Source organism: Mytilus galloprovincialis, chromosome 3 (assembly GCF_965363235.1).
Source record: "Mytilus galloprovincialis chromosome 3, xbMytGall1.hap1.1, whole genome shotgun sequence".
Lineage (NCBI taxonomy): Eukaryota > Metazoa > Mollusca > Bivalvia > Mytilida > Mytilidae > Mytilus > Mytilus galloprovincialis.
Genome location: NC_134840.1, coordinates 85,320,708 through 85,348,623, shown reverse-complemented (window position 1 = coordinate 85,348,623; position 27,916 = coordinate 85,320,708). Strand labels below are relative to the sequence as shown.

General features: G+C 32.5%; 3 protein-coding genes across 3 annotated transcripts; 2 read left to right on the top strand and 1 right to left on the bottom strand.

The window, feature by feature from the left end:
- Window positions 1–107: 107 nt before the first annotated feature.
- Window positions 108–3,742, bottom strand: LOC143069214 (mammalian ependymin-related protein 1-like). Its single transcript, XM_076243743.1, has 5 exons — window positions 3,549–3,742; window positions 2,684–2,718; window positions 1,954–2,088; window positions 735–1,003; window positions 108–206 (listed from the first exon to the last, which is right to left on the bottom strand). The coding sequence occupies exons 1-5, from the start codon at window positions 3,613–3,615 to the stop codon at window positions 134–136; spliced, it is 579 nt and encodes a 192-aa protein (XP_076099858.1). The 5' UTR covers window positions 3,616–3,742; the 3' UTR covers window positions 108–133.
- On the top strand, window positions 3,143–16,223 carry LOC143069211 (protein-glucosylgalactosylhydroxylysine glucosidase-like). The gene is made up of 12 exons (XM_076243736.1): window positions 3,143–3,244; window positions 6,147–6,385; window positions 7,106–7,314; window positions 7,871–8,072; window positions 9,846–10,030; window positions 10,364–10,587; window positions 11,040–11,223; window positions 11,545–11,754; window positions 13,319–13,519; window positions 14,081–14,181; window positions 14,926–15,051; window positions 15,675–16,223. Exons 1-12 carry the CDS (start codon window positions 3,242–3,244, stop codon window positions 16,026–16,028), a joined length of 2,238 nt encoding a protein of 745 aa, XP_076099851.1. The 5' UTR covers window positions 3,143–3,241; the 3' UTR covers window positions 16,029–16,223.
- A 1,076-nt stretch (window positions 16,224–17,299) lies between these two features.
- LOC143069210 (mammalian ependymin-related protein 1-like) lies at window positions 17,300–21,640 on the top strand. The gene is made up of 5 exons (XM_076243735.1): window positions 17,300–17,455; window positions 18,256–18,290; window positions 19,737–19,871; window positions 20,572–20,846; window positions 21,348–21,640. Exons 1-5 carry the CDS (start codon window positions 17,392–17,394, stop codon window positions 21,415–21,417), a joined length of 579 nt encoding a protein of 192 aa, XP_076099850.1. The 5' UTR covers window positions 17,300–17,391; the 3' UTR covers window positions 21,418–21,640.
- Window positions 21,641–27,916: the final 6,276 nt, after the last annotated feature.

Sequence of the window (27,916 nt, the reverse complement as noted above, 5' to 3'; positions counted from 1 at the left end):
TGAATAGAGATGTAAAATCTGACTATATTTTGATGGGGTATTTTTAATAGTGCTTAGATTTATGTGTAGTCTTGCTGTTGACAAATAAACGATGGAAGTTTAGTAAATATATTTAAAATGTTTTATTGTTAAATTATTCCATCGAGCACTCTGAAGGTGGAATGAAAACATTTGGATCTGTGATTCCAACGTTGATGTCAAAGAATCTGTAAAAAAAAAACCAAAAATAAGTTAAATTAGTTGCTTGCGTAATATGTATAACTATGTAAAATGTCGATATTTTGAATAAAAATGATATTCAATAAACGAAAATTCAGTAAAATTCCTCAAGAAAATGTAATAACACTCCTAACGGTTATTTTTGTTTCTACTAGATACTGGAGAACACAATTGGTATATGGGGAAAAGAAGTGGGAAATGGGCTTCCCCATGCACCCCCTGAAAGCTGTTTTCTTTCTAATCTGAGTGTTAATGGTTAAACGGATGTATTTGACATCGTCTTTGTATTATCATCTAAATAAACGCATCATAGATACCAGAACTAAAATTGTGTACGCCAGACGCATGTTTCATCTTAAATAAAATCACCAGTGACGCTCGAATAAAAAAAGTTTAAAACGCCAAATAAAGTACGAACTTGAATATCAAACTATCTGAATAAATATTTTATCAATTTCATAAAAGTGAAAGATCTATCTGAAAATCCAGCGAATATCTTTTTTAAAGCCACTTACGTTGTTGTGATTAAGCTGGACTCTTTAGAGTAGAAGGCGTATTCAATTGGAACACAGTCTGGTGATGAGACCATTCCGTAGAACTTGTCGTCTCCGTCGGTAAGAGACCAGTTTTCGACAACAAGAGATTCGCCTGGTACACCAGCGGCACCAATGGTGGCAGATCCGTCAAATTGGGCATTTGGGGGTACTCCATATGGTCTGAATGGTCTGAGTAGATTGGTTACATTACACTTTCTTGATTTCAAGTTCAATCTGTATTCTTTTCCCTGTATATGAAAAAATATTACTTTAAACAAAATGTTAATCCTTTGTTTTGAACATAGATCGAAGACATTGTAAAAAAAAACGAAAACAATATTTGAGTCTGAAGCTCTTTTCTAGATTTACCTTCATCAGAAACACTCAAAGCCAAGAATGTATTAATAAAAAGCGAAACAAGGGAAGAATCTAAAAAAAATAACCAAAACCATCTAAGGTCAACTAAGGATCTAACTTAGAACTCTTCAATAAGTGATATTTCGCAAATTTTTGGTTCTTCCCTCGCCGGGATTCGAACCCATGCAACTGTGATATCGTGACACCAAATCGCCTGCACTGTAGCCGTCCCGCTAGACCACACGACCACCTGGGCTCTCAAAAAAGAGCTTTCGCTGGCCGTGTGTTACCTTTCCTCGTCAGTTTTAATCTAGCGGCGTACTACAGTACATGATATATAAGGCATGAAGATGTTATTGTTACAGATCAGCTAAATTCTCTATAGTAAAGGATCCTACAAATTAATGTAATATACAGTCACAGAAAATAATTATATTTATAAGTACGTCTGAGTCAGTGACAACTCTACAACAGATGTATCCATCGGATCGCCATCAATGATGGTGATACATGGCTGTGTACATAATGTATATACAACTCGTCTAAACATCAACCCAACAATGTTAGATCTGTAAATTTGCTTTCGCAAATTTTTGGTTCTTCCCTTGCCGGGATTCGAACCCATGCTACTGTGATATCGTGACACCAAATCGCCTGCACTGCAGCCTATATATTGACACAACCTGGATATTTACTATCACTGTTTCATTGTGTAACTTGAACACAAGTTTTGTTCTTTTAATTTTTGACTACGCTTGTGGTTAATAATTGCGCTCTTCTATCGTATTGGTTCGAAACTATTTTTATAACATTTTAAGAAAAAAATAGAATAAACACTTACAATGTTGTGGAGATAAAGAACGTCATAATATTCCCTGTCTTGACCAATTTGAACTTCCTCAATTTCTCTGGCTCTTCTGTTAGTTTCGTCATAGCTCAGTTTAGCCAATTCTCCGAACATTTTTGCTCTGTCGGCCTGCAAAAAAAACCCATCGAAGTGTTAATAGATTCTGGATAGACACAAAATATATAAGTAAATAGCACATGTTGTGCCTCTCCTTTTCAGTCTAGTATTGCCCATTCTAAGCTCCAGAAGATATCGTTGTCGCTATTTTAGAACAGAACTACGTTTTGGAGGAATGCTCATACTATAAATGTATTTAAACTGTTAACCGCATTTCACAATTTTGTAATCTGTAATATTAGACATGAACTTGCGTATGGGAGAGTAGTCTTTTAGCGTTTTGCTCAAACTTTTGATATTTAGGTATTGGTTATCACTGGATTAATATCATCAGGAATAGTACTCAAAATGTTGTTTTTTTTTGTTATTTTTCGGTGTAATTGCCAAAAAATAAGATGTCTTTCACAGTATTATTCAAAACTAAACTGGTATTCTTCTAGTTATGTCTCAAACATTAATTAAGTTACATGTAAAACCAATCTGCTGAAGATCCTTTGTCTAAGTAGTATGTTTTCATAATGTCGTGGTGTATGATAACTTTTTTCGCCATGTTTCTATTCGAAAGGGATTGAATGAATTTGAAGGGAAAAAAAAGTGTATTACTTACTCTTAAGAACCTTCCTTCCCATTGCTTTGGAGATTCTGAAATGCAAGAAAATTTTTAAATGTTAAATCGAAGACGATTGCGGATAATACGTCATATACTTTCCCTCTTCATTCCCGATAAAGTGGAACCCGAATTATATAATGTACGAAATTTCAACAAAACATATTTTTGCATACTTTAGTCCGAAAAATCTGAGTATAATTCTGAGGGAATTATAACACAATTTTCTCTTCGCTAAAATGAACAATTAAAGTTTTCCCGTTTATTTCGAAAATACTTAAGTTGATGTTGTTAAATATTCATCAATTTTGCACACATAGTTTGTGCATTAAACTTTAATTGAACGAAGTAAAAATGAAAAGAACAGCAACAAAGATCGGATGATGCGGTGTTATTATGATTATTATTCATTATTATTACTTATAATAGTTTATCTTAAAATTCGCTCTATTTACATAGTTATCTGACAAAATTTACGTCGATAAAATATACCGGATTTTATGTCCAACGACAAAAGAATAAAGTGACAATCAACGGTTCAATGAAAATATTTTCATAATGGTACGTATTCTTCATAGATCTACACGACTTTTTTTTAATAATATTCTACACTCCGTCTCTCTCCGCTCACCAATATACCATGTTATAGTTTATTAAATTTATTTAAACCTAGAGTCATAGCGTTAAATTTTAATCGGGCCGACCCATAATTGCCCCATTTTGATGTAACTAAGCTAACAATTAACTTGATACAGTTTAGTTCGCATACATCTTTTAAATTTATAAAACGGTTTATTATAAATATCTATTTCGCAAATTAAAATGATTTTAAAATAAATATATTTTAAGAAATTTGCTAACTTACCACAAGGACGTGGCTCCTGAGCATATACGACGACCAAACAGCAGAGAGCGAGGAGTAGAAGTTTCATGGTGGCGATGGATTTGTACAAACTCGGTCAACCTGGATTCTACCTTATATATGACCCGGGTATCCCTCTTATCTTATCTATAAACGTCTTATGAAACGTTATAAGACACATGCAATCCCCGGGTTTTACTGTAAAAGTTAATACACACTTGACTATGTTATGTATCTTACGATTAACTTAAAAAGCGATGATTTTGCATTTCCCAGGAAAGCAGTCATATACAGACTGTCGTGGTATTACATAACTGAACGCATATCACTTTTTTTATGAACTTTGGTCAATATACTGAGCTTGAAAATGCCATTAAAGGTTCAGTATATTGTTACAAACTATCAGGTGTTTGTATTTTCCTCCAATTGTATCAAAAGTAAGTCATTTTGCGTTCTATGTGTGCCTGTCCCATATCAAAAGCCTGCATTTCTATGGTTGTCTTTGGTTTCTGATTGCCGTTTTTGTTTTTCTTTAGTTTTTTTTTCATATTGGTTTTCTTTTTGGGTGGTTTCGCATATGATGACGTCGGGCCTTCTGTAGCTAATTCAGTATACGGTTTTTGGTTTTGATCATTGTAAAAGGTAATACGGTGACATATAGTTTTATTTGGACTCTCGTGGATAGTTGTCTCAATGACAATCACACCACATCTCTGATGTATGATTTTGAACGCGTTTCATTCGTTATAAATATCAATTATTAATTATATTTCTAATCAGGTAATAAAAACCTTAAATGATATTTTGAACGCGGTGTTATTTTTTGAATTCTTTTTGAAGCTGAAGATTGCTTATGTTTGTGTGCACGTTTTTTTGTGTTTTTATTTTACTAATATCGAAAATCACAACTAGATTCAATCTGAATAAACTTATATAAGTGGTACTCTCGAAAGATTTGGAAATTGGGACCAACATTGAGGCGATTACTCTCAGATCTGTTCCTAGTGTCTTATTAATGTTGGAATGTACAAGTACCCGGCCACGTCCACTTGTATTTTTGTCCATCTGATGAGTTAAGCCTTTTTCAACTGATTTTTATAATTCGTTCTTATGTTGTACTGTTAAACCACTGTCCCAGGTTAGGGGAGGGTTGGGATCCCGCTAAAAGGTTTAACCCCGCCACATTATTTATGCATGTGCCTGTCCCAAGTCAGGAGCCTGTAATTTAGTGGTTGTCGTTTGTTTATGTGTTACATATTTGTTTTTCGTTCATTTTTTTTTACATAAATAAGGTCGTTAGTTTTCTCCTTTGAATTGTTTTACATTATCATTTCGGTGCCTTTTACAACTGACTGTGCGGTATGGGCTTTGCTCATTGTTGAAGACCGTATGATTACCTATAGTTGTTAATTTCTGTGACATTTAGGTCTCTTGTGGAGAGTTGTCTCATCTGCATTCATACCACATCTTTTTTATATTCAGTACAGCAAGTTCACCTAAAATTGAGAGTAATCCAATGTAAGGACTTGAACAAAATGTCACCAGTAATTTATAGCCTTAAGAAGGTCTTTTCGATACAATGCAGTTTTTTGATTCTCCATTATGTCCATTGACCGGACCGGGGGGGGGGGGGGGGTCGAGGGCATTTCTTCTTGAAAATCTTTTTTTTTTTTAAATTTATTTTTGATTTTCGGTCTTAATTTGTTTTAGGAATATATATATTCAGATCTTAAGTGAATTCATCAACGTATCCACACTATGATATGAAATGTGGATTGATATTTAACTAATTGGAGTTCAAAATTTAAAGACTTGTAAGTCTTCTATCGACAAAATACTATCTTAGGTACATGTATCCTCAAATGTTTATGCTATAATTTACTTAGTATCTGAGATATTTATACAAACATTCTATCAAATGACCGATTGTACATAATTCTTCATTGATTGTACATGTAATATCAAATGGAAAAGGAAGAATATGGTTATAAGTTTATGACCTAAAATAAAATCCCTAGTTGCTCTTGACAAAACTTAAAACATATGAAAAGCGCATCATTTTAAAGTCAACAGTGGAGCCTTCAAAGCCAAGTGTGACTGAGGTATAGAAATATGATCAACTTGGTCTTCCAATCGGCTCAATCCCATGTCCGAATTGGGCAGCCGTTTGGCTATGCAGTGTGAGAAAATTCGCAGCCACGGCCTGACAAAATTAGGACGTTAATTTTATGCCACGTATACAGAGAGTGCCCGTCCTCCATTCTTGCCGTCCGACCTTGAAAAATTCGACCAACTGTATCATTGTTACAATATAATGACGAACTTATATACACTTTCACGGTACAATATAGATTAAGTCCAATACAAATACAAGGTTTAACAAATGAAAATGAAATTGTAAATTTTATGTTGAGTTCGATTCGAAAATGTCCCTATTCCGACCGCACGTGACTGTGTATTTATGCATCCAAATGAAACTTTCAACTAAAGACATAGAGACAAATTCTAACTTTTGTTTTAATTTTAATCATCGCGAACATTATTTCATCTTTAAGATTTTTGTGGTTTTTTTAATTCTATTTATGTATTCTTTCGTTTTAGGCGAGCATTCTATTCATTCTAATCGCTACAATTGCCCTAGCGGCCCTCCGCAGTAGGGTTGCCGTCAGCTTTATAACAACTAATGTAGTTCCTACGAGAATATTACAAAGACCAACGTTCCATGGTCCTAATGAAAAGATATGGTTAAATCATGCCAATGAACATTATAGCATTTATACAGATCTCATCGAACCTCGGCGGTTGATGCAGGAAAGTCTTACCGTGTTTTCAACTTCTTTGTAAGTTTTATTTTATACTGCTCATAGAGATAGATACAAGCCAAGATTTTTAACTTTATTATACATACAGTGTATATTAAGATACTCATTACTAAGGTTAGTGTATTCATTATACAACATTTATCAAAACAATCTCGTTCTGTGCTCATAGACATAAATTGTGGAAGTATGATTCCCGTTGCAGACATTTTACACAAAGCTTTTCACAGTTAAACTACCTATATTTCTACCAAGCTCAGGATATGTATTTTTTTTTTAATTGTTTTTACAACTTTATTAATAATTGTTGACATATAGTCTAATATTCTTTACAGTGAATGCAAAATGCACATTTTTGCATTATAAATTTACTAACTAGTTCAGAACTGCAGTAGTGACTGTCGTGGTAGTTTACTCGCCTCGATTGTGCGAGATAATTTGTTTGAAACAGCAACAGGTCAAACAAAATATTTTAATAAGCTGGTCGTAAAATTTTGAAGTAAATGCAAATACTATTGTATAATGTTGGCATGTATGTCTGGTGGAAGTCTTTCACCATTTAATCTACATGTAACAATGTTTTTGGTGGTTTATTTATTGTCAATATCTTTGTTTATCTAATAGTATGTAGTGTTTTATGAGATTTGTTTTCTTGCCATGGTACTGCCTATTTTTCTTCGAATAGTGTTTTTTGATTGTCTTATCGGCACTTCTCCAGTTCAATTTTTTACTTATTTACAGATTTCCTGAGAATGACAGAATTCGACCAACACTTGGTAACGGCCATATTGCCACAGTTGTCTATACAGATACAATCTACATGAATGGTCTCTACAATGGGTTACGTGTATTTAGTCACCGAGCAAGGATACCATCAACATGTGCGATTGAAGTTGTATCCACTACGACCCGCATTACAAAATCATCTTACTCATTGGATATAGAAAAGGGTGCGTATCCGAGAAAATAATCCCCATTCTTTTTGTCCACATATATCATTAGAGAGGTAGGCCTAGTTTGTAAAGTTTATATGAAGGTATTTATTCATATGGAGCTCTTGTACTTCACAAATGAAACAATATCAAGTAATATTTTATATAGTCATTAGACTAAAATGCCTTGGAGTGAAAAGTCCGAAGCAGCAATATTTTTTCTTAAAATCCCTACGACATTTTAACAAAATGAACTCGAGAAAATGTTGCAGCAATCCTTATTGACTTTTGAGTGGATTTTACTCTTGTTTTAATACCCGTGTTTCATATATAACTAGTATAATCGCGTTTTAGATACTGTTGACATAAACAAAATTATTAAGAGTGAAATTATTATGTTTACTTGTACATTTATTTTATATCTGGAATGACCCTTGTAAACTCCAGCTTAGCACACTCTTTTAAAGTAGGCATCGGTTCGCTCTGTTTAAAAACTTCAAATAGAAAGTTTGGTATCATTTTCCTTTCCTCTTTTAACTCGCACATAATAAATAGATGTTTGCTTTTGTTATAGGAATGTTCATAGAAGTTCGTTCAGGTCCTGGTTTTAAAATAGAATTAAAAAGATATGCTCATAGATCTATAAACCAGCTCATGATAACAGAGATGACAGTTGATAATTGTTGTCTTGACGATTTCAAAGTTGACCTTGAGATGAACTATGGCAATGACTCTGAGGACATTACCTTAAGGAGTGATATAGAGAGTGGTGTCAGGTATTTTAATGTTAACCCTTTTATGGTATATAATTTTCATGGAATACTTTGTTTTTGTGTGTACGCATAATAACCTCGTTAGCTTATAATGCTTATAGAAAATAGGAAAGAATTGTCTACAGTAATAATCCTTTGACGTGACTCTGTGGCGTTGAAAAACGTGAGAATGTGAATATACGGTCTTCGTGGTTTTTATGTTCAAATAAACAAGTGATTGTCTTAGCTTCATAATGACATAAAAAGTCTATCAGGAGTTGTTAATACTCGAGAAAATGTGCAAGATCCGTCGTACACGCCATGATCATTGAAAGACAAACATACAGTTAGTTTGTAAGATTCTATAAAACGAGCAACCTTTGACAAGGAACCTACTTTTGAACCGACACAAAATGAACATGATAGGAGAAATATTAGTTCTCTCTCGTTCTCGTAAAACAATTATACTACACCATATATATTTTAAATTATGGAAGAAGAAAAAAACAAAAGATCTCAAAGTGCTGATATATACGGAAGCGTATTAGCGCCACACATTTTTTTTAAATTTTTCTTCCTATCTTTGCGTTATAACGAAATACCGCAAACATTTGCGATATAACGCAAACATTTGCGATATAATGCAAACATCTTGATTTCAATTATTCACTAAGTTTTGTATATATGTCCGTCTGTCATTAATTTCGGTTGTGATTTCCTAGCAGATAAAAAAAAGAACCATAAATACAAGGCCAAATCATTATAATAAAGATGCATAGGCATAAGGGAATACTTTAAGTGCAATTATACATAAATTAACAATGATTTGTGCATCAGTAAAGTATATATTTTAACAAGAAAATAGATATGGTATAGGCATATTTTGATTGAAAGAGCAAAAATAATATCATATAATTGTGAAACTTTCAAGTCAAATAGACAAACTGATCGTTCTGCTTTAAAACGAATTATTAATAAAGAATCCTTTTGTTTGTAAGTTTGATGCAAGATTTTTTGTTTAAGTCTCAGAATATGATAAAGATTCTTTGATAGAAAGTCATTGAATTTTCATTTAAATATAGCGAAGTTTTTTTAAGATGCTTGGGGAGCAATTTGAATGGAGAGAACATAATTTTATTAATAAAACCTCTTCATTCTATACATTCATTGCCAAAGGGAAGCTTGTTTGAATCTAACCAATTTTCAGAGTTCTCAAACGAGAGCTTACTTTGGAAATATATTTATATTCGGTTATAGCTATATATTAGCAGGGTTTGTGGCACCGTTTAAGTCCACAATTCCTCTAGGGTTGATTTTTTTCTTCGGTATAACCTCCATTTACTCAATTGTCTTTGTTATATATATTCTAGTAGTAACATGGATATAGTTTTCGGGGGCCTTTATAGTTTGCTGTTCGGTGTGAGCCAATGCTCCGTGTTGGAAACCGTACTTTGGCCTATGATGGTTTACTTTTACGAATAGTGACTTAGATGGAGAGTTTTCTAATTGCCACTCATACCACATCTTCTTATATTGTTCTGCTCATTATTAGTCAATGATATGTTCTAATTACTCAAGCATTTTACTTTACAATGACTAAAAAGTTGATGAATTTTAGTATATGCAGCCTCCTGTATAGATAACTCCTGTTTCCTTTGAATCTTAAATAACAAATAAGATAAAACAAACATTTACAATATAAAGCAAAGATAGGAAGGAAAATAAAAAAAAATGTGTGGCGCTAATACGCTTCCGTAGATATAGTACTGTCTGTTTTTGTAATATTTTCTTTTCTAGGCACACATATGGTAAAACAAAAGTTTTGGAAGACGGATCAGTAGGTGGACTGCAAGTTTACATGATATCTACAGACCTACCTCCAAATGGAACGGTTGTTGTCAAAAAAGGACAAAAGTCTTCTTATTTATTTTTAACTTCCATAGACACTGAAAAGGGTCCAGCACTGAATGCGTTCAATAAAGGTAATGTTTCTTTATAAGGCACTTTTATATAGTACTAAACATACTGGCATTCTTATGTATGTAAGTATTTGTTGAAATGAAAATATTGTAAATTTAAGAAAATTAAATTTACACTCGTAACTAATATTCTACGCCCTGATACTTAAAAAACTCCAAATTATTACCTTTAATGCACTCCATGTTAATGTATAATGATTTTCCTAAGTTGATCGTTTAACCTTTTAGTTTTTGTTTTGTTTCATTTTTATTATCACTTTAAGTGTAGGTTTTCGATCACTTCTCTATTTAAACCTTCTATTTCATTTGCTCTCGTTTTATCTTTTACATTCTTAGGTGTTTCTGAGTACTTTAATGATGCACTAGAAGACCAACATATCAAAGCGTGGAGAAACATTTGGGCCAATGGAAGAGTAGACATAATTGGTGATCCAGAGACTGCCAAAGTAACCTATGCTGCATACTACTACATTATAAGTTCTATTCCAATTACTAACGATAGCGACTTATCGTTTGTCGGTCTTTCACCAGGAGATCTTGCCCATGGGTCCTATTATAAGGCAAGTATTACCATATCAGAATAAGGCAAGTATTTATTAGTTCAAAAAATGAAAATAACATGTTATACATTTCATGCGTCCGAAACACTTTTTTAGATTTACCTACTTGAGCACCGCTCAAAGCCGAATATTTGAAAGCCAAGGAAGTAGAAGAAACAGCTGAAGAGCTTTATAACCAAAAAGGACCTTAAACCTTTATATCAACTTTATTCGGGAAATCAGTAAATTGAACTGACTCGAATATTTATTTGTTTTTAGTATTAAAAAAATATTGCCCGAATAAAAAGAGATTTGCAAAAATTAGCTGGTATTATTACAACTGATTTTCAAAAACTCCAAGAGAAATAAGTTGCATATGTTTTTATCATTTGACTTGAACTCTTACACATACAATGCTGTGCGATAGCGACTAATTTCAACCTTTCGGCCTTTCAACATTGTTTTGTTTTAAGGATTACCAGGGTCATGTATTCTGGGACCAAGAAACTTGGATGTACCCTCCTATACAAGTTCTACACTCTGATTTCGGTAAAACATTGCTGAAATCTAGAATACGGACGCTTGATTCGGCTAAACAATTAGCCAAGCAAAAAGGGTATAAAGGTGCTATGTATCCATGGGAAAGTGCATACACAGGTAAGTCAATCACGATATTTCGTATTTAGAGAACACTGTCAGTTTTTTGTCAGCTTATGTGAATATTAATGGAGGAACTAAAAAATGGAAACCAATAATGTATACAAGTCTTGAAGAGGAGTTCAAACAAAAAAAGGCCCGTCAGTTGCCGACTACAATATTGACAGATTTTTTTTAATAAAATGCACTGTACTTTTTTTTTTAAATTATAGATGATAAATTTTTTATTCAGATTTTTAAAAATCATTCTCTTCGATAAAAAGCACACAATTCAATTTAATAATGTACATTTTAATAAAAAAAAAAAACATTCCTTTATAGGGTTTGAAACGTCACCATCAGACGAAACAGCAGACTATGAACATCATATTACAGGAGACATATCTCAGGCTTTCTATTTCTATCTGACAATGACGAATGATACAGATTTTATGACTGCAGGAAGAGGAGCTGAAGTCATAAGCAGTATAGCCGATTTCTGGGAATCACGGGTGACTCTAGACAAAGATACTGGCCTCTACCATATAAACGGTACTATCATAGATTTTTGTTTATATTGTTTCAAAAGTAGAACTACTAAGTCAGATGTAATTTTAAATTTTAAACTAGAACACACCCGCGAAATCGCGGGGAAATAGAGCGTATGTAAACTGTAAAAAAAAATATACTGACTGGAGAATTTCAGGAGAGGTATCAAAATTCAAAGGTACTTAGGGACTGGGCACATTTTTTTGCCCTCCTCCTATTTTCCAAATACCGATTTTTATACCTTCTGTTTTTCTGTACTCTATGAACATGAATATTTACTTTAATTACTCAGATACGGGGCAGAGAATTTCAGGAGAGGTATCAAAAGTCAAAGGTACTTGTATATATATATATACATCAGTGAACGCCATGAATAGTAAAGGTCCCCCCCCCCAAGATAACCATTGGAATTTATAGTAAATTATAACAAATACAGTAATTCATAGTAAATGTATGTAAATATTTAGAAATATATCCGCAGTGACCGCCGTTGATAGTAAACAATAGGCGGATACCAGGGGGGCTGGGGGCTGGGGGCCCTGCCCACCTTTCGTTGGAAAAAAATTGTTGATTATATGGGGAAGCATGAGAGTAACGCCCCCCCCCCCTTTAGTTCAGTCAGTGCCCCCTCCCTTATGAAAAGTTCTGGATCCGCCTCTGTAAACTAATTGATAGTAAATAGCAAATATTATTCATTTTCGTTTTCCTCCCCAAATAACCCAAACTGAAACACGTTAAGCAAGGATGATACATGTACATGCTAGTACTCAAAATGATAGCAGAAAGCAAATTCATATACTTTATTTCATAGTCTTTGTATGTTCGAAGTACAGAAAAACACAAACCGGAAGTCTAATCTGACTTAAAGTTTTGTCCAATGACGGGAAAATATCCGGACGCATTCTTTTTCGTTTTTTATCCCAAATAACCCAAACTTAATGATCATAAGAATGGATGACAAATGCGACTATACATGTTACCTATAGGACACAGAGGCATGATGATTAATTTATTGTGAAAGGAGGAGAAGCGACACCAAAAATGAGGTCTTCTCGTTCAATAGTATAGATTTATGCAACCAATTTTGGAAGTTTACTGAAAAAAAATTGAAAGATTAAGAGATAGTATTCCACTGGACACGTGATTCCCAAATCACGGCAGAATTTAGCAAAACCTTCTTTATGATGGAAATAACGTACCTGTACTTCTGAATGTAAATGGATAGACATGGGTATAAAAATTGTCTAAGTAGGAAAAAAAAAAAAAAACCAAGTTCGTCGATACTATAAACAAACTGCTTGTGTGAATATTTCATTTTTTTTTAGTTTATAGGAGCAAATTAACATTATTTAATTACATAGAAGTATTGGCGATTCGAAAAAAACTACCTAATGTGATGTTTCAGTTTGTTAGTCAACCGAAAATGCCGTCAACAGTGTTGTTGGTTGAAATATTACAAGAAGCAAACGAAATACAGGAAATACAATTTCTTGAGTCTCAAATTTATGGTCAAGAAAAAAACCAAGTTATGCATAGAGAAAATATTGCAGGCTTTCCTATTTTGTAGGTGTAATGCCACCTGATGAGTATCACTGGCCAGTTAATGATTCTGCGTACACAAACTATGTTGCTAAAATCAGTTTAGAGGCGCCATACAAAATCCTATCTACACAACCAAAGAATAGCTATCAAAATATTGCTGACAATCTATTCATTCCATTTAACAATACGGGACAGTGGCATCCAGAATATGACAGTTATACAGAAGGTATACGTTTTGAGTTTATAGCAAAATTGATTAAGATATCATGCCTCGAGTGTAATTTCAAAATTGTATTGTATTGTAAACTACCACTGGGTCAATAAATCCTTGCCAGGCTTTGGCTATACTTTGTAGTCTTTTATGGTTTACAGCTGTTCGTCTTCTTTATAAGCTTTAGATTTTCAAATATTTTGGCCTCCAGTATCATTGAAGAGACATTTTTTGTCAAAATGTGCATCTGGTGAAAAACAATTGGTACCGTTAATGTTATTGTAGTAATAATTCATTTTTTGAAGGACCAATATTTCCATTTCTGGTATTATTGATCAAGTGGTTGGTTTTCACGGGATGTTTCTCCTTATCACTATTTCCAACACTACTTATTTGTCAAATTTGCTTTTACATATTTTTTATGGAACCTAGCGAATAATGCTGCAAATTTATCTTCATCATCCACTTTTTTTGTATGCCACCTACGATAGTAGAGGGGCATTATGTTTTCTGGTTATGTGGGGCATCCGTGTACTATGGACACATTCTTGTTTATTGTTGTTTTGTAAATTGTAGATGTCATTGTGAAACAAGCTGATGTTATTTTGTTGGGATATCCTTTAATGATGAATTTATCAAAAGAAGTACGAAGGAACGATCTTCTTCAATACGAAAGGGTAAAAACGTTATCTTAAATATGTACAATACGACCTATTATATTCGGTACTTATACATCCTCGACTTTCAATATTTGGATTTGAGCGCTCCTATTGAGGGTAAATTCAGAAAAGGGTTTCGGATACATGAATATAGAACGTGTTGTTTTCATTTTTTTTAGTAGTAATTTTACCATTTTCTTTTAAATTGACTTCAAAATTAAATTTATTGTCTTTATTTCAAGTTATACAGGAATGCATCTTGGCGGATTGTTGGCATGTACTACTTGTACATCAATGATACAAAACAAATAAAGTGAAAGTGAATATACATACAGGTGTTGCGAACTATACAATTAACGAGCCTGTTTTCCGCATTGGAGTTGTTTGCTATGAGCTTCTTATTAATTAAGAGTTCATGCATAAATAATATTCTTGCCAGTGTAACTTTTGAATTTTATGTATACAGTTCTTTAAAACCAACGAATTAACTAGGCGGAGAAAACACTCTGAGTCTCAAACATACTAACACTCAACACTAATAAGACAATTACTATCCACACTGATCTGCGTCCACACTTTATAATTTTACAATATGTATTATTTGCAATTTCTAGACTTAAAGTTTGGTTTTATTAAATAGGACTTTAACATATTTTCATCCTTAGCCAAATTATTTTAAGAAACAGATTATTATATTGTTATAAATAATCATGATAATAGTACTATGTGTATTCAGTAGACAAACAATTTTAATCTTTCAAGGTTACACCTGGAGGACCAGCGATGACTTGGGGTATGTTTGCTATCGGATGGCTGGAACTTAATCAGTTGGATAAGGCAAATGCCTTATTTGCTAGACAATTCGACAATGTTAGAGAACCATTTTATGTAAGTGTAACGATAGTTGTAATAGAGATGGTATAAATAGTTCAAGTTCAAGAGAAGATTAAAGTCAGTGGAAGTGGATCTAGTTTTGGAAAAAAAAGTACCAAGGTCAAAAATTGGATCAATTTTGGAAGAAAAAATTACCAAGGTCAAAAAAGAGATCAGTTTTGGAAGAAAAAACTACCAAGGTCAAACATGAATTCAAAGATACATACTTTCAACAAGATAAAGCATGGACACACTACAAGTATCCCTTTCGAAACGCTTGAGTTCGTCTACTCTTGTTTTGGGTTTCAAATAAGCAAATTATTAGTGTCTTTTATATACAATGCACCTTTTCTTTTCTTAGATTTTTTTTAATTTCATTTTTCTATGTTTTTTTCCTTCCTATAATCTATCTCCTTATTTTGAGAAACATACTTTTTAATTCCGTGAAAACATTTATTAACGCATAAAAGAAGGATAAACTTGTTTACCGAAATAGCAGAACAGCTGAATTAGGTCATATGGACTGTATATCTCATTATGTTGATATTCCTTATTTGGTAATTTGTCTTTGATATCATTTAAAAATTAAATTCATATTTATGACTTTTTTCATAATCTTTTTTCTTGCCTTTTTTAAGACATGGTCAGAGAATGCACATGGTCCTGGTGCACACAATTTCATCACTGGAATGGGAGGTTACCTACAATCTGTACTCTTTGGATATGGTGGAATCAGGGTATATGATGATAAATTGACGATTAATGGTGCGCTTCCTTTGACCGCTACCTATATGAAAATCATAGGCATCGATTATCTTGGAGGAAGTTTGAACTTGCGTTTTTCCAAATCATCATTGTATATCACGTTGACAAAGAAAGCGATGACGACTTTAAAATGTGAAGATGAATCGACCGGGTATAGTATTCCGTTGTCACTTGGAATTCCATTAACATATAAGCTTAGTACAACAATTTCTATAAGCCCAGCTTAGAATTTAATTCGTTTATATACTAGTATATTGTTATTGTCAGACAAAAATATCGGTATCATAAGAAATATGTAGAGTTTTTGTTGTTAAAATGTATTGATTTAAATCCATACCAAGTGAATTTCTAAGTATTCATATTTGTAATTGCTTGTTGTTTTGTTATTTGGCTTGAAATACAAAGAGGTATGGCTACTGTTACTCTGTATTTATTTCATACCAGTGACATTTTTAAAAAGTCATCCAATCTTGACTTAAATTTTCAGTAAAACAGCCCATGTTTGTACTTGACATTTTTTATCCGAATATGGCTTATTTCCTATCAAATCACCAGCTTGACAGATTTTGTTTATCAAAAAAAATGTACAAGAATTACATCGTTAACCTTAACCAAATTATGCTATCATGTATTGATTTTCGTATACAAATTAATTTCTTCCTTTTGTTAGCGACGTTTTTCAGAGAATTTTTTTGACAAAAAATATAAAAGTATGCTTTTTTGTATCAAAAGCCTTCCGAAACAACATGTAGCACTTTATAGCATTGGGGCTTTATTGAAATATATTTATTGATGTTGATCCTTGTAGTGTTACAACCACCGGAGAGATTTGTCCTTCTTAATAAATAATAAATGAGCGCAAAGAACGGAAAACACTGTGTTGCAAATAATGCAATCCTTTATTTTTGTTCTCCATAGAATAAACTTCATTTCACCATTCACCAAGTCGCAATATTCAAATCATTACATTAATTCAAGGCCGGGCAAAAGATAACCCTTTGATTTTGTTAAAATGAGTATATAGGCGTCGAGTTACTTGCATGACGTATCTTATTGCAATTCCTGAATGTGGTTATTTGAGAAATAGTTATAGTTTTAAATACGTTCTATATTGGTTTCTGCTGAATAAAGATGGAAATTCCCAAAATTGAGATTTTGAAAGGTGCATTCAATAACTACATACACAGCCAGTTTGTTTTTAAACAATCTATGAGATTACAAGAGCAGTACAAGTCCTGACTTGCTAAAGGAGAAGAAAAACTTATTTTTACTGATGTACATTTGTCCTTGATTTTAATAGTTCTATCGTCCTAAAGATTGTACCCAAAACATATCTCTAAGTACATCGCTTGAGGATAACGATATTTTGATCACTCATGTTCTTCAATGGATAACAAATGTGTCCTGAAGATTATTTCTCAATTTGGGTTGAAATGTTTCTGTCGCCAAGCAAACGACTAACCCATCATTTTGCTCTGGATTCTACCCAGATAAGTAGAAAAATCAGTCAAGGGTGTACAGATAAGATAGATCTGAAATATATACATAATTCTCAGTTCCCTTACCTGTTTTGACCAAACTATCTCCATCATGAAAGTCTTCATTGCCATTTGCTGTTTGGTGGCTGTGTTTGGGCAGGAGCCACCGCCATGTGGTAAGTTTTTATTGCATTAATTTTTATAATAAGATATTAAATTGATAAATTTTCCAAAACAAAACTGTCCCAAAAAAACTGAAACCTCCATTGTCGGGCACACGCAGGGGCCAGGCCAAATAGAGCTCTCTTTTGGATTCAAGCCTGTCTGAATCAAAACCACATTAAAAGTATGACCAATCAACCATCAACGTAAACATTGCTGAGACATTTTGACTTCATTATCTACAATACTAAAATATTCGATGGTATATGTATAGTGGCTGTTTTTACTTTACTATTACGTTACGAATCTATTACAAAGTCCAAGTTTCGAATAACCAATCGTAAAACACATCGTAATCCTTGTTGTAAGAGTTATTTAGTCACCTGGAAATATGACACAAAAAAATCACTATATGACATTGCCAATTTAGTATATGCAACAATGAATATTTTTATCCTGAGCATATGTACTGAGTATGGAAATAACTGTTAAAGTTTTGTCTTCTAAAAAATATAATTCAAACATCGAGACCACCGTCGCCGACGGAATACAAAACGCATTGCAGTTCCACAAAACATTAAAATTAAAACCAAAGGCAGAGCCATATGAACCGCATTCACTTGCAAAGTTCAGAATTTTCAGCACTTGTTTAAAAGGTTGAGAATTCATGGTTAATAATGTGATATAAAAGTTGAACATAGCTGTATCGTTTGAGTAAATTTTCTATTTCATAATATGTGTAGTGTCAGAAAAATTATTGATATAGTTATAGTTTCACTTCTCTACAAAACAATATTTTTTATTCGCATTCCAGAATCACCAAAACAATGGGAAGGCCGACGTGTAGCGGTAAGTAGGCAGTGAAATTACTAAACACAATTTGATAGGGCCTTCTAGTACGTCGTACGTCTTTAAAAAAAAAAAGACAACTCACCATTAAGTCATTTGGTTTTAAAGAACTGTAATATTCTTCTAAAGATAAAAGGCAGTACAGCTAACAGCAACATAATTATCTGATAAAAACCTTCATAGAAAGCTTTGCATCGCTCCTTCTTTTATAGAACACAACAAAAATCATAGTGTCGTAAAAGACAATATAAAACGGATTCGGAAGGTACCAAAAAGGACATGCAAACTCATAAGTCGGAAATAAACTGACAACGCCATTGCAAAAAAAAAAAACCCAAAAAGACCAAGTATACAAAACACAACATAGAAAACCAAAGATTGAGCTTCACGAACCAAACAAAAAACTAGGGGTGCTCTATAAAACAAAGCCATTTTAAGGATGCTCTATAAAACAAAGCCATTTTAAGGATGCTCTATAAAACAAAGCCATTTTAAGGATGCTCTATAAAACAAAGCCATTTTAAGGATGCTCTATAAAACAAAGCCATTTTAAGGATGCTCTATAAAACAAAGCCATTTTAAGGATGCTCTATAAAACAAAGCCATTTTAAGGATGCTCAAATCTCACATAAATCCTCTAACAACATATAGAATGAAATTCAAACCAGTGTGGCTGTGGCCATTGATTGACACATTAAATTCATCCATTGACTGGGACAATTTAGGTGAACGTTTGTATGTAACGACCACTGCTCACTATGTACTTTTTAATGACACTTAAACTATGGGGTCACCAAAGGTTCTCAACACCTTAATAAAGTAATTCGAAAAATTAATCAGAAATAACACGATGTTTTGATTTATATCAATTATATAAATCAAAACATAAAGGTTATTCCTGATTAATTTTTCGAATTATTTTATAATTAAAGGCGTTAAGAAACCTTTGGTGACCCCACAGTTTAAATGTCTATCGTAGGTACGTCGTGAACAGTGGTCGTTACAGACAAACGTTCACGTAAATTGTCCCAGTCAATGGATGAATTTAATGTGTCAATCAATGGCCACAGCCACACTGTTTTGAATTTCATTCTAAATCAAGGTAAATGACTGTACCTCCAATGCCAGAGAAACCGGATGCTTTGACAGAACAGATTTTCGTATGCAGCCATCACTTGCCATATGGATCCGCACTCAGTTACAAAAGTCTCATCCAAAATTATGACACATTAAAAAAAAATCAAACATATTACGCTTAATTTATATATGATTCAGAAAGTCAGACGAGCGTTTCTTCTACATAAGACTCGTAAGTGTTGCTAAAATCAAAGCAGGCGACAAGAAATTCAAAAAAGAGGTATCTCCCATTGCGATTTATACTTAATGTTCGATATAACTATAATCCAATTGCTGATTTTAATTTTTGTCATTCAAAATTTAATTCAGTATGACAGGTCTAAAATGTTTGAGGAAAGATCAAAGGTCAGCTACGATGAAACAAACGAAAGAGTGAGGATTATAGAAGAAGTAGAAATTGGTCAGGACAGAGACTACTACGATGTTTTATACCTCCATAACATTGTGAGTAAATTGGCGAAGACAGAGATATAGTTTTTATATTCTTAACATCCCTAACATGTTAAGTAAATAAGGACACAGAGATTACGACGATGCTCTATACCTCCACAAGAAAGTGAGAAAATTGATGAAATCGGAGATTACCTAAAATTCTTCGCCTTTTAAACATTTTAATTAAATTGCTAGAGCATGTACTACTACGAGGTTTTATACCTTCAAGACATTGTTAGTAAATAATAGGCAACGATAGTAAACTGGTGTTAAAAGTCACCAAGATTATACATTGGTACGCCAGACAACCTTCTATTATTCATTTACATAAGAATCGTGAGTGGTGCTGGAATCAAAATACTTAAAAGGTTTAAATATTGACTTTTTCAGTGCTCTTCAACTTTGTTCTTCTTAGAACGCAGTCGGAGAGCACTGAAACCCAAACATTCCTAAAAGTTGTGCCAAATATGATAGGTACAGTTTCATAAATCTATTCTTATTCAAAAACCTGGATTTTATGTAACATTTCATTAGTTTAGATCGAAAGCTTTGCAAACATTTTGGAGAATGATTTCCAAGAACTGTTTGAAGATAACTAGGGGGAAATCAGCAACCATAGGTATACCCGTTATTATATAAAAGTTCATATATAACATATATACTATTGTCATAAATTTACAGTTTAAAAAATAATGCATTGATATTTTTACAGGGAAAAGAATACAGATTAAATTTCAAAACGCGTCAATGTAATGTAACAGAACTGACAAGACCATTTAGACCTTTCGGAGTACCTCCAGGCGCAGAGTTTGAAGGATCTGCAACTCTCGGGGTCTCAGGTCTACCCGGAGAATTTATTACCATAGAAAACTTTGCAGGAGATTTAATGCGTGAAAAGGCACGGTACTTTGGTTTTGTTACATCCCCTGACTGCTATCCTGTTCAAACCAACTTCATGAGCACCGACACCGGTTTAGTTACCATGTCGTAAGTATTTTTTGTTGACAAATACTGTATTTTCATTTAAAAACATACTTTTAGTATTATTAATCCTATTCCTAGTAATGATTTTTTATGTTTGCCTTGTTTAAAAAAAAAGGGGGATTGTCTATTGAAAAGAAAAATTTATTTTAACATGTTGATCCACCTAGTTCTTAGTTATGATCTTTAATTTTTGTATTGGCCTTGTTAAATGAAACTAATGGAAGATTGTTCATTGAAAAAAAAACTTTTTTCATATGGAACACCTTTAAAATCTGAGGTTTATCGTCCTTATTAAATGGCCCGGGAAAAAGTGTCGAGGAATCAAAGTAAGTTTACACACGTTAAGTGTTATTCATCTCCTAATTGTATGGATTTACATTGGGGCGACTATTAACTTGATTTGCTTTTCTTCTATTCCTTATTTTAGTTGTTATTTACTTATAAGTTCAAGTAAATCAAACTAAACTTAATTTTGTCTAATAGTATAAATTAACTTTCTTTTAGATTCTATGACATCAACGTTGGAATCACAGATCCAAATGTCTTTATTCCACCTCCAGAATGCTTTAAATAAAGTTATAGAATATTACCACAATAGTTTACAGTGTAAAAAAAACTAAACGTTGCATATCTCATTTTTGAATGTGTGTCATGATAGTTTGCGCTACATTTTATAAATAAAAATAAATGTATACCCATAAGAGTATCGCATGTGCGCAAAATACTGTAAGTTATGATTGTGAAAAAAAACATCAATGAAGCAGATGGTCAGTTTCCTAATAAAGTTTGATTTTGTTTTTTATTGTTATCACTCATTTCATGTTTTTTATTCGACATTTCAATAAGTTTAAGTATTTAACAGTTAAACAAGTTTTATTTACTTTTTCTTTCTTTTTCTTGTTTGTGTATTTTTTCTGAAGATCTGGTCCGAGAACACAATTAATTCGTAGTGCATTTCTTTTAGAACATAAATGAAAATAAAAAAAATCCCACCTGCGCTTTCTCAAAGAAACTTTTACAGTGTGTTGTACTACTTTTGGGACAAATTATATCAAATTTATAGAAAACTTCATCGCCTCTAACTCAAAATATGGCCAATTTTATGTTTAGGGCGTCTTGAAATCTTTTGACAGCTTCCGAAGTGCTCATTTTCAACCTTTTTCAGCTGGACCAAATCACTACTTTCCTTTAAAATTCTGGACCCAAATTTTTTTACAGTGTAATTTCAACCCCGTTCTTGCAATTTGAGGCAGTGAACATGGAGAAATAAATTTGGAAGGGGTATAAAAATTAATGGCAAGTAACCCACTGTCAACACTAGGGACTATATTTGTGAACAACGAAAATCAAGGGACGACAATGGTGGTCTCGGACCTAATAGGGTAGAAAGAGTAGACAAATCTTAAAAAAACTTGGTATGAACAAAGCTTAATGTATTATAACACTACTTACAAAGTTTCATGACAATAGGATGTATATTATAGACATTAAGTTTAGTTCTATACTCATCTTTGCGTGTAAAATTTTGACGTTAAAATTGAAAAATTTCAACTATCAACATTTGGGGCTTTAAAAATTTAAATATTGCAAAAAAATACTTGTTAAATGCCTTAATATATAACTTATCATGTACTAAAAGCAATAGAGTACTCATTTGATTTATCAGACTTGGCATAATTATTCATAAGTCAAATTTATATGAGCCTGCGCCTAAAAATTCAGGTTTTTCAATGAAGTGGAGCCTTACATGAAGATGTAATATTTTCCAGCAATTTTAAATTTGTGAAGCTTTTTGGTTATAAATAATCCTTACATATGTATTTAAAGTACTTTAAATGGAAAGAAAAGTTACAAATAACATATCATATTAGTTTAAAAGGGTCTTAGGCCAAGTAAGACTGGAAAAAATTTAGGGTCAATTAAGGCCGTGCCACATATTTACATTTAAAAATGCATATTGAGGCTATAAAAAATAAAAATGTGTGTCTTTTTTATCATTTCTATACTCATGTGACATGATACAACAAATCTGAGCACAAAAAGACTCTTGCAAATAACTTTTCTTACAAGCAGTATGGGCTGAAACAAAGATTTTTGCCTTTTTAGGGAAAAACTTTCATGCAATTTATTCTCAACAGGCTTATATTTAAACCACTTGCTATCCTACAGAAGAAAAGAAATATAGTATGTGAAATGGAACAGGTACAATAGACATTGTAAAGTGCATTTGATACAAATTTAGTGAAGTCTCTAATATGGACATCAAATTTTATATACCAAGCTCCCCACTATTGCCTTCATCCAAACAAGGCGTTAGACAAGGGTCATTCATACAACACATTTTGCACATTTTATCTGAGATAAACTTCTTTTCTGTAGATTCAGAGTTCATAAATAAGTAAAAGAAGCAGGTAAAGGCATAGAAACACAAATATTGACACATAAAAACCTGTCAGATAGAAAGTCAGGATGCCATTTATGCATCAATATTGAAAAAGTTATAAAATGCCTATTTTGACCATAAAATGTCAAAATTGGTCGTTTTGGCAGAAATTCTGTAAAATAAAAGTTTAAATCCTTTAGTTTCATGCTATTTGACAAGTTGACACCATCAAATCATTTAGGGAAGTTGCCAGAGTACAAATTCTATATTTACAGATTTCACCTCTTAGGTCCGAGAACACAATTAATTCGTAGTGCATTTCTTTTAGAACATAAATGAAAATAAAAAAAATCCCACCTGCGCTTTCTCAAAGAAACTTTTACAGTGTGTTGTACTACTTTTGGGACAAATTATATCAAATTTATAGAAAACTTCATCGCCTCTAACTCAAAATATGGCCAATTTTATGTTTAGGGCGTCTTGAAATCTTTTGACAGCTTCCGAAGTGCTCATTTTCAACCTTTTTCAGCTGGACCAAATCACTACTTTCCTTTAAAATTCTGGACCCAAATTTTTTTACAGTGTAATTTCAACCCCGTTCTTGCAATTTGAGGCAGTGAACATGGAGAAATAAATTTGGAAGGGGTATAAAAATTAATGGCAAGTAACCCACTGTCAACACTAGGGACTATATTTGTGAACAACGAAAATCAAGGGACGACAATGGTGGTCTCGGACCTAATAGGGTAGAAAGAGTAGACAAATCTTAAAAAAACTTGGTATGAACAAAGCTTAATGTATTATAACACTACTTACAAAGTTTCATGACAATAGGATGTATATTATAGACATTAAGTTTAGTTCTATACTCATCTTTGCGTGTAAAATTTTGACGTTAAAATTGAAAAATTTCAACTATCAACATTTGGGGCTTTAAAAATTTAAATATTGCAAAAAAATACTTGTTAAATGCCTTAATATATAACTTATCATGTACTAAAAGCAATAGAGTACTCATTTGATTTATCAGACTTGGCATAATTATTCATAAGTCAAATTTATATGAGCCTGCGCCTAAAAATTCAGGTTTTTCAATGAAGTGGAGCCTTACATGAAGATGTAATATTTTCCAGCAATTTTAAATTTGTGAAGCTTTTTGGTTATAAATAATCCTTACATATGTATTTAAAGTACTTTAAATGGAAAGAAAAGTTACAAATAACATATCATATTAGTTTAAAAGGGTCTTAGGCCAAGTAAGACTGGAAAAAATTTAGGGTCAATTAAGGCCGTGCCACATATTTACATTTAAAAATGCATATTGAGGCTATAAAAAATAAAAATGTGTGTCTTTTTTATCATTTCTATACTCATGTGACATGATACAACAAATCTGAGCACAAAAAGACTCTTGCAAATAACTTTTCTTACAAGCAGTATGGGCTGAAACAAAGATTTTTGCCTTTTTAGGGAAAAACTTTCATGCAATTTATTCTCAACAGGCTTATATTTAAACCACTTGCTATCCTACAGAAGAAAAGAAATATAGTATGTGAAATGGAACAGGTACAATAGACATTGTAAAGTGCATTTGATACAAATTTAGTGAAGTCTCTAATATGGACATCAAATTTTATATACCAAGCTCCCCACTATTGCCTTCATCCAAACAAGGCGTTAGACAAGGGTCATTCATACAACACATTTTGCACATTTTATCTGAGATAAACTTCTTTTCTGTAGATTCAGAGTTCATAAATAAGTAAAAGAAGCAGGTAAAGGCATAGAAACACAAATATTGACACATAAAAACCTGTCAGATAGAAAGTCAGGATGCCATTTATGCATCAATATTGAAAAAGTTATAAAATGCCTATTTTGACCATAAAATGTCAAAATTGGTCGTTTTGGCAGAAATTCTGTAAAATAAAAGTTTAAATCCTTTAGTTTCATGCTATTTGACAAGTTGACACCATCAAATCATTTAGGGAAGTTGCCAGAGTACAAATTCTATATTTACAGATTTCACCTCTTAGGTCCGAGAACACAATTAATTCGTAGTGCATTTCTTTTAGAACATAAATGAAAATAAAAAAAATCCCACCTGCGCTTTCTCAAAGAAACTTTTACAGTGTGTTGTACTACTTTTGGGACAAATTATATCAAATTTATAGAAAACTTCATCGCCTCTAACTCAAAATATGGCCAATTTTATGTTTAGGGCGTCTTGAAATCTTTTGACAGCTTCCGAAGTGCTCATTTTCAACCTTTTTCAGCTGGACCAAATCACTACTTTCCTTTAAAATTCTGGACCCAAATTTTTTTACAGTGTAATTTCAACCCCGTTCTTGCAATTTGAGGCAGTGAACATGGAGAAATAAATTTGGAAGGGGTATAAAAATTAATGGCAAGTAACCCACTGTCAACACTAGGGACTATATTTGTGAACAACGAAAATCAAGGGACGACAATGGTGGTCTCGGACCTAATAGGGTAGAAAGAGTAGACAAATCTTAAAAAAACTTGGTATGAACAAAGCTTAATGTATTATAACACTACTTACAAAGTTTCATGACAATAGGATGTATATTATAGACATTAAGTTTAGTTCTATACTCATCTTTGCGTGTAAAATTTTGACGTTAAAATTGAAAAATTTCAACTATCAACATTTGGGGCTTTAAAAATTTAAATATTGCAAAAAAATACTTGTTAAATGCCTTAATATATAACTTATCATGTACTAAAAGCAATAGAGTACTCATTTGATTTATCAGACTTGGCATAATTATTCATAAGTCAAATTTATATGAGCCTGCGCCTAAAAATTCAGGTTTTTCAATGAAGTGGAGCCTTACATGAAGATGTAATATTTTCCAGCAATTTTAAATTTGTGAAGCTTTTTGGTTATAAATAATCCTTACATATGTATTTAAAGTACTTTAAATGGAAAGAAAAGTTACAAATAACATATCATATTAGTTTAAAAGGGTCTTAGGCCAAGTAAGACTGGAAAAAATTTAGGGTCAATTAAGGCCGTGCCACATATTTACATTTAAAAATGCATATTGAGGCTATAAAAAATAAAAATGTGTGTCTTTTTTATCATTTCTATACTCATGTGACATGATACAACAAATCTGAGCACAAAAAGACTCTTGCAAATAACTTTTCTTACAAGCAGTATGGGCTGAAACAAAGATTTTTGCCTTTTTAGGGAAAAACTTTCATGCAATTTATTCTCAACAGGCTTATATTTAAACCACTTGCTATCCTACAGAAGAAAAGAAATATAGTATGTGAAATGGAACAGGTACAATAGACATTGTAAAGTGCATTTGATACAAATTTAGTGAAGTCTCTAATATGGACATCAAATTTTATATACCAAGCTCCCCACTATTGCCTTCATCCAAACAAGGCGTTAGACAAGGGTCATTCATACAACACATTTTGCACATTTTATCTGAGATAAACTTCTTTTCTGTAGATTCAGAGTTCATAAATAAGTAAAAGAAGCAGGTAAAGGCATAGAAACACAAATATTGACACATAAAAACCTGTCAGATAGAAAGTCAGGATGCCATTTATGCATCAATATTGAAAAAGTTATAAAATGCCTATTTTGACCATAAAATGTCAAAATTGGTCGTTTTGGCAGAAATTCTGTAAAATAAAAGTTTAAATCCTTTAGTTTCATGCTATTTGACAAGTTGACACCATCAAATCATTTAGGGAAGTTGCCAGAGTACAAATTCTATATTTACAGATTTCACCTCTTAGGTCCGAGAACACAATTAATTCGTAGTGCATTTCTTTTAGAACATAAATGAAAATAAAAAAAATCCCACCTGCGCTTTCTCAAAGAAACTTTTACAGTGTGTTGTACTACTTTTGGGACAAATTATATCAAATTTATAGAAAACTTCATCGCCTCTAACTCAAAATATGGCCAATTTTATGTTTAGGGCGTCTTGAAATCTTTTGACAGCTTCCGAAGTGCTCATTTTCAACCTTTTTCAGCTGGACCAAATCACTACTTTCCTTTAAAATTCTGGACCCAAATTTTTTTACAGTGTAATTTCAACCCCGTTCTTGCAATTTGAGGCAGTGAACATGGAGAAATAAATTTGGAAGGGGTATAAAAATTAATGGCAAGTAACCCACTGTCAACACTAGGGACTATATTTGTGAACAACGAAAATCAAGGGACGACAATGGTGGTCTCGGACCTAATAGGGTAGAAAGAGTAGACAAATCTTAAAAAAACTTGGTATGAACAAAGCTTAATGTATTATAACACTACTTACAAAGTTTCATGACAATAGGATGTATATTATAGACATTAAGTTTAGTTCTATACTCATCTTTGCGTGTAAAATTTTGACGTTAAAATTGAAAAATTTCAACTATCAACATTTGGGGCTTTAAAAATTTAAATATTGCAAAAAAATACTTGTTAAATGCCTTAATATATAACTTATCATGTACTAAAAGCAATAGAGTACTCATTTGATTTATCAGACTTGGCATAATTATTCATAAGTCAAATTTATATGAGCCTGCGCCTAAAAATTCAGGTTTTTCAATGAAGTGGAGCCTTACATGAAGATGTAATATTTTCCAGCAATTTTAAATTTGTGAAGCTTTTTGGTTATAAATAATCCTTACATATGTATTTAAAGTACTT

Coding starts and splice junctions, on each gene's coding strand:
- LOC143069214 (XM_076243743.1), bottom strand. CDS start 3,615: ATGAAACTTCTACTCCTCGCTCTCTGCTGTTTGGTCGTCGTATATGCT. Junction 2,719..3,548: donor TCAGGAGCCACGTCCTTGTG/GTAAGTTAGCAA, acceptor CTTGCATTTCAG/AATCTCCAAAGCAATGGGAA. Junction 207..734: donor TCCAGCTTAATCACAACAAC/GTAAGTGGCTTT, acceptor TTTTTTTTACAG/ATTCTTTGACATCAACGTTG.
- LOC143069211 (XM_076243736.1), top strand. Junction 11,755..13,318: donor TGGCCTCTACCATATAAACG/GTACTATCATAG, acceptor CCTATTTTGTAG/GTGTAATGCCACCTGATGAG. Junction 14,182..14,925: donor ATCTTCTTCAATACGAAAGG/GTAAAAACGTTA, acceptor TAATCTTTCAAG/GTTACACCTGGAGGACCAGC.
- LOC143069210 (XM_076243735.1), top strand. CDS start 17,392: ATGAAAGTCTTCATTGCCATTTGCTGTTTGGTGGCTGTGTTTGGGCAG. Junction 19,872..20,571: donor TTTTATACCTCCATAACATT/GTGAGTAAATTG, acceptor ATATTTTTACAG/GGAAAAGAATACAGATTAAA. Junction 20,847..21,347: donor ACCGGTTTAGTTACCATGTC/GTAAGTATTTTT, acceptor ACTTTCTTTTAG/ATTCTATGACATCAACGTTG.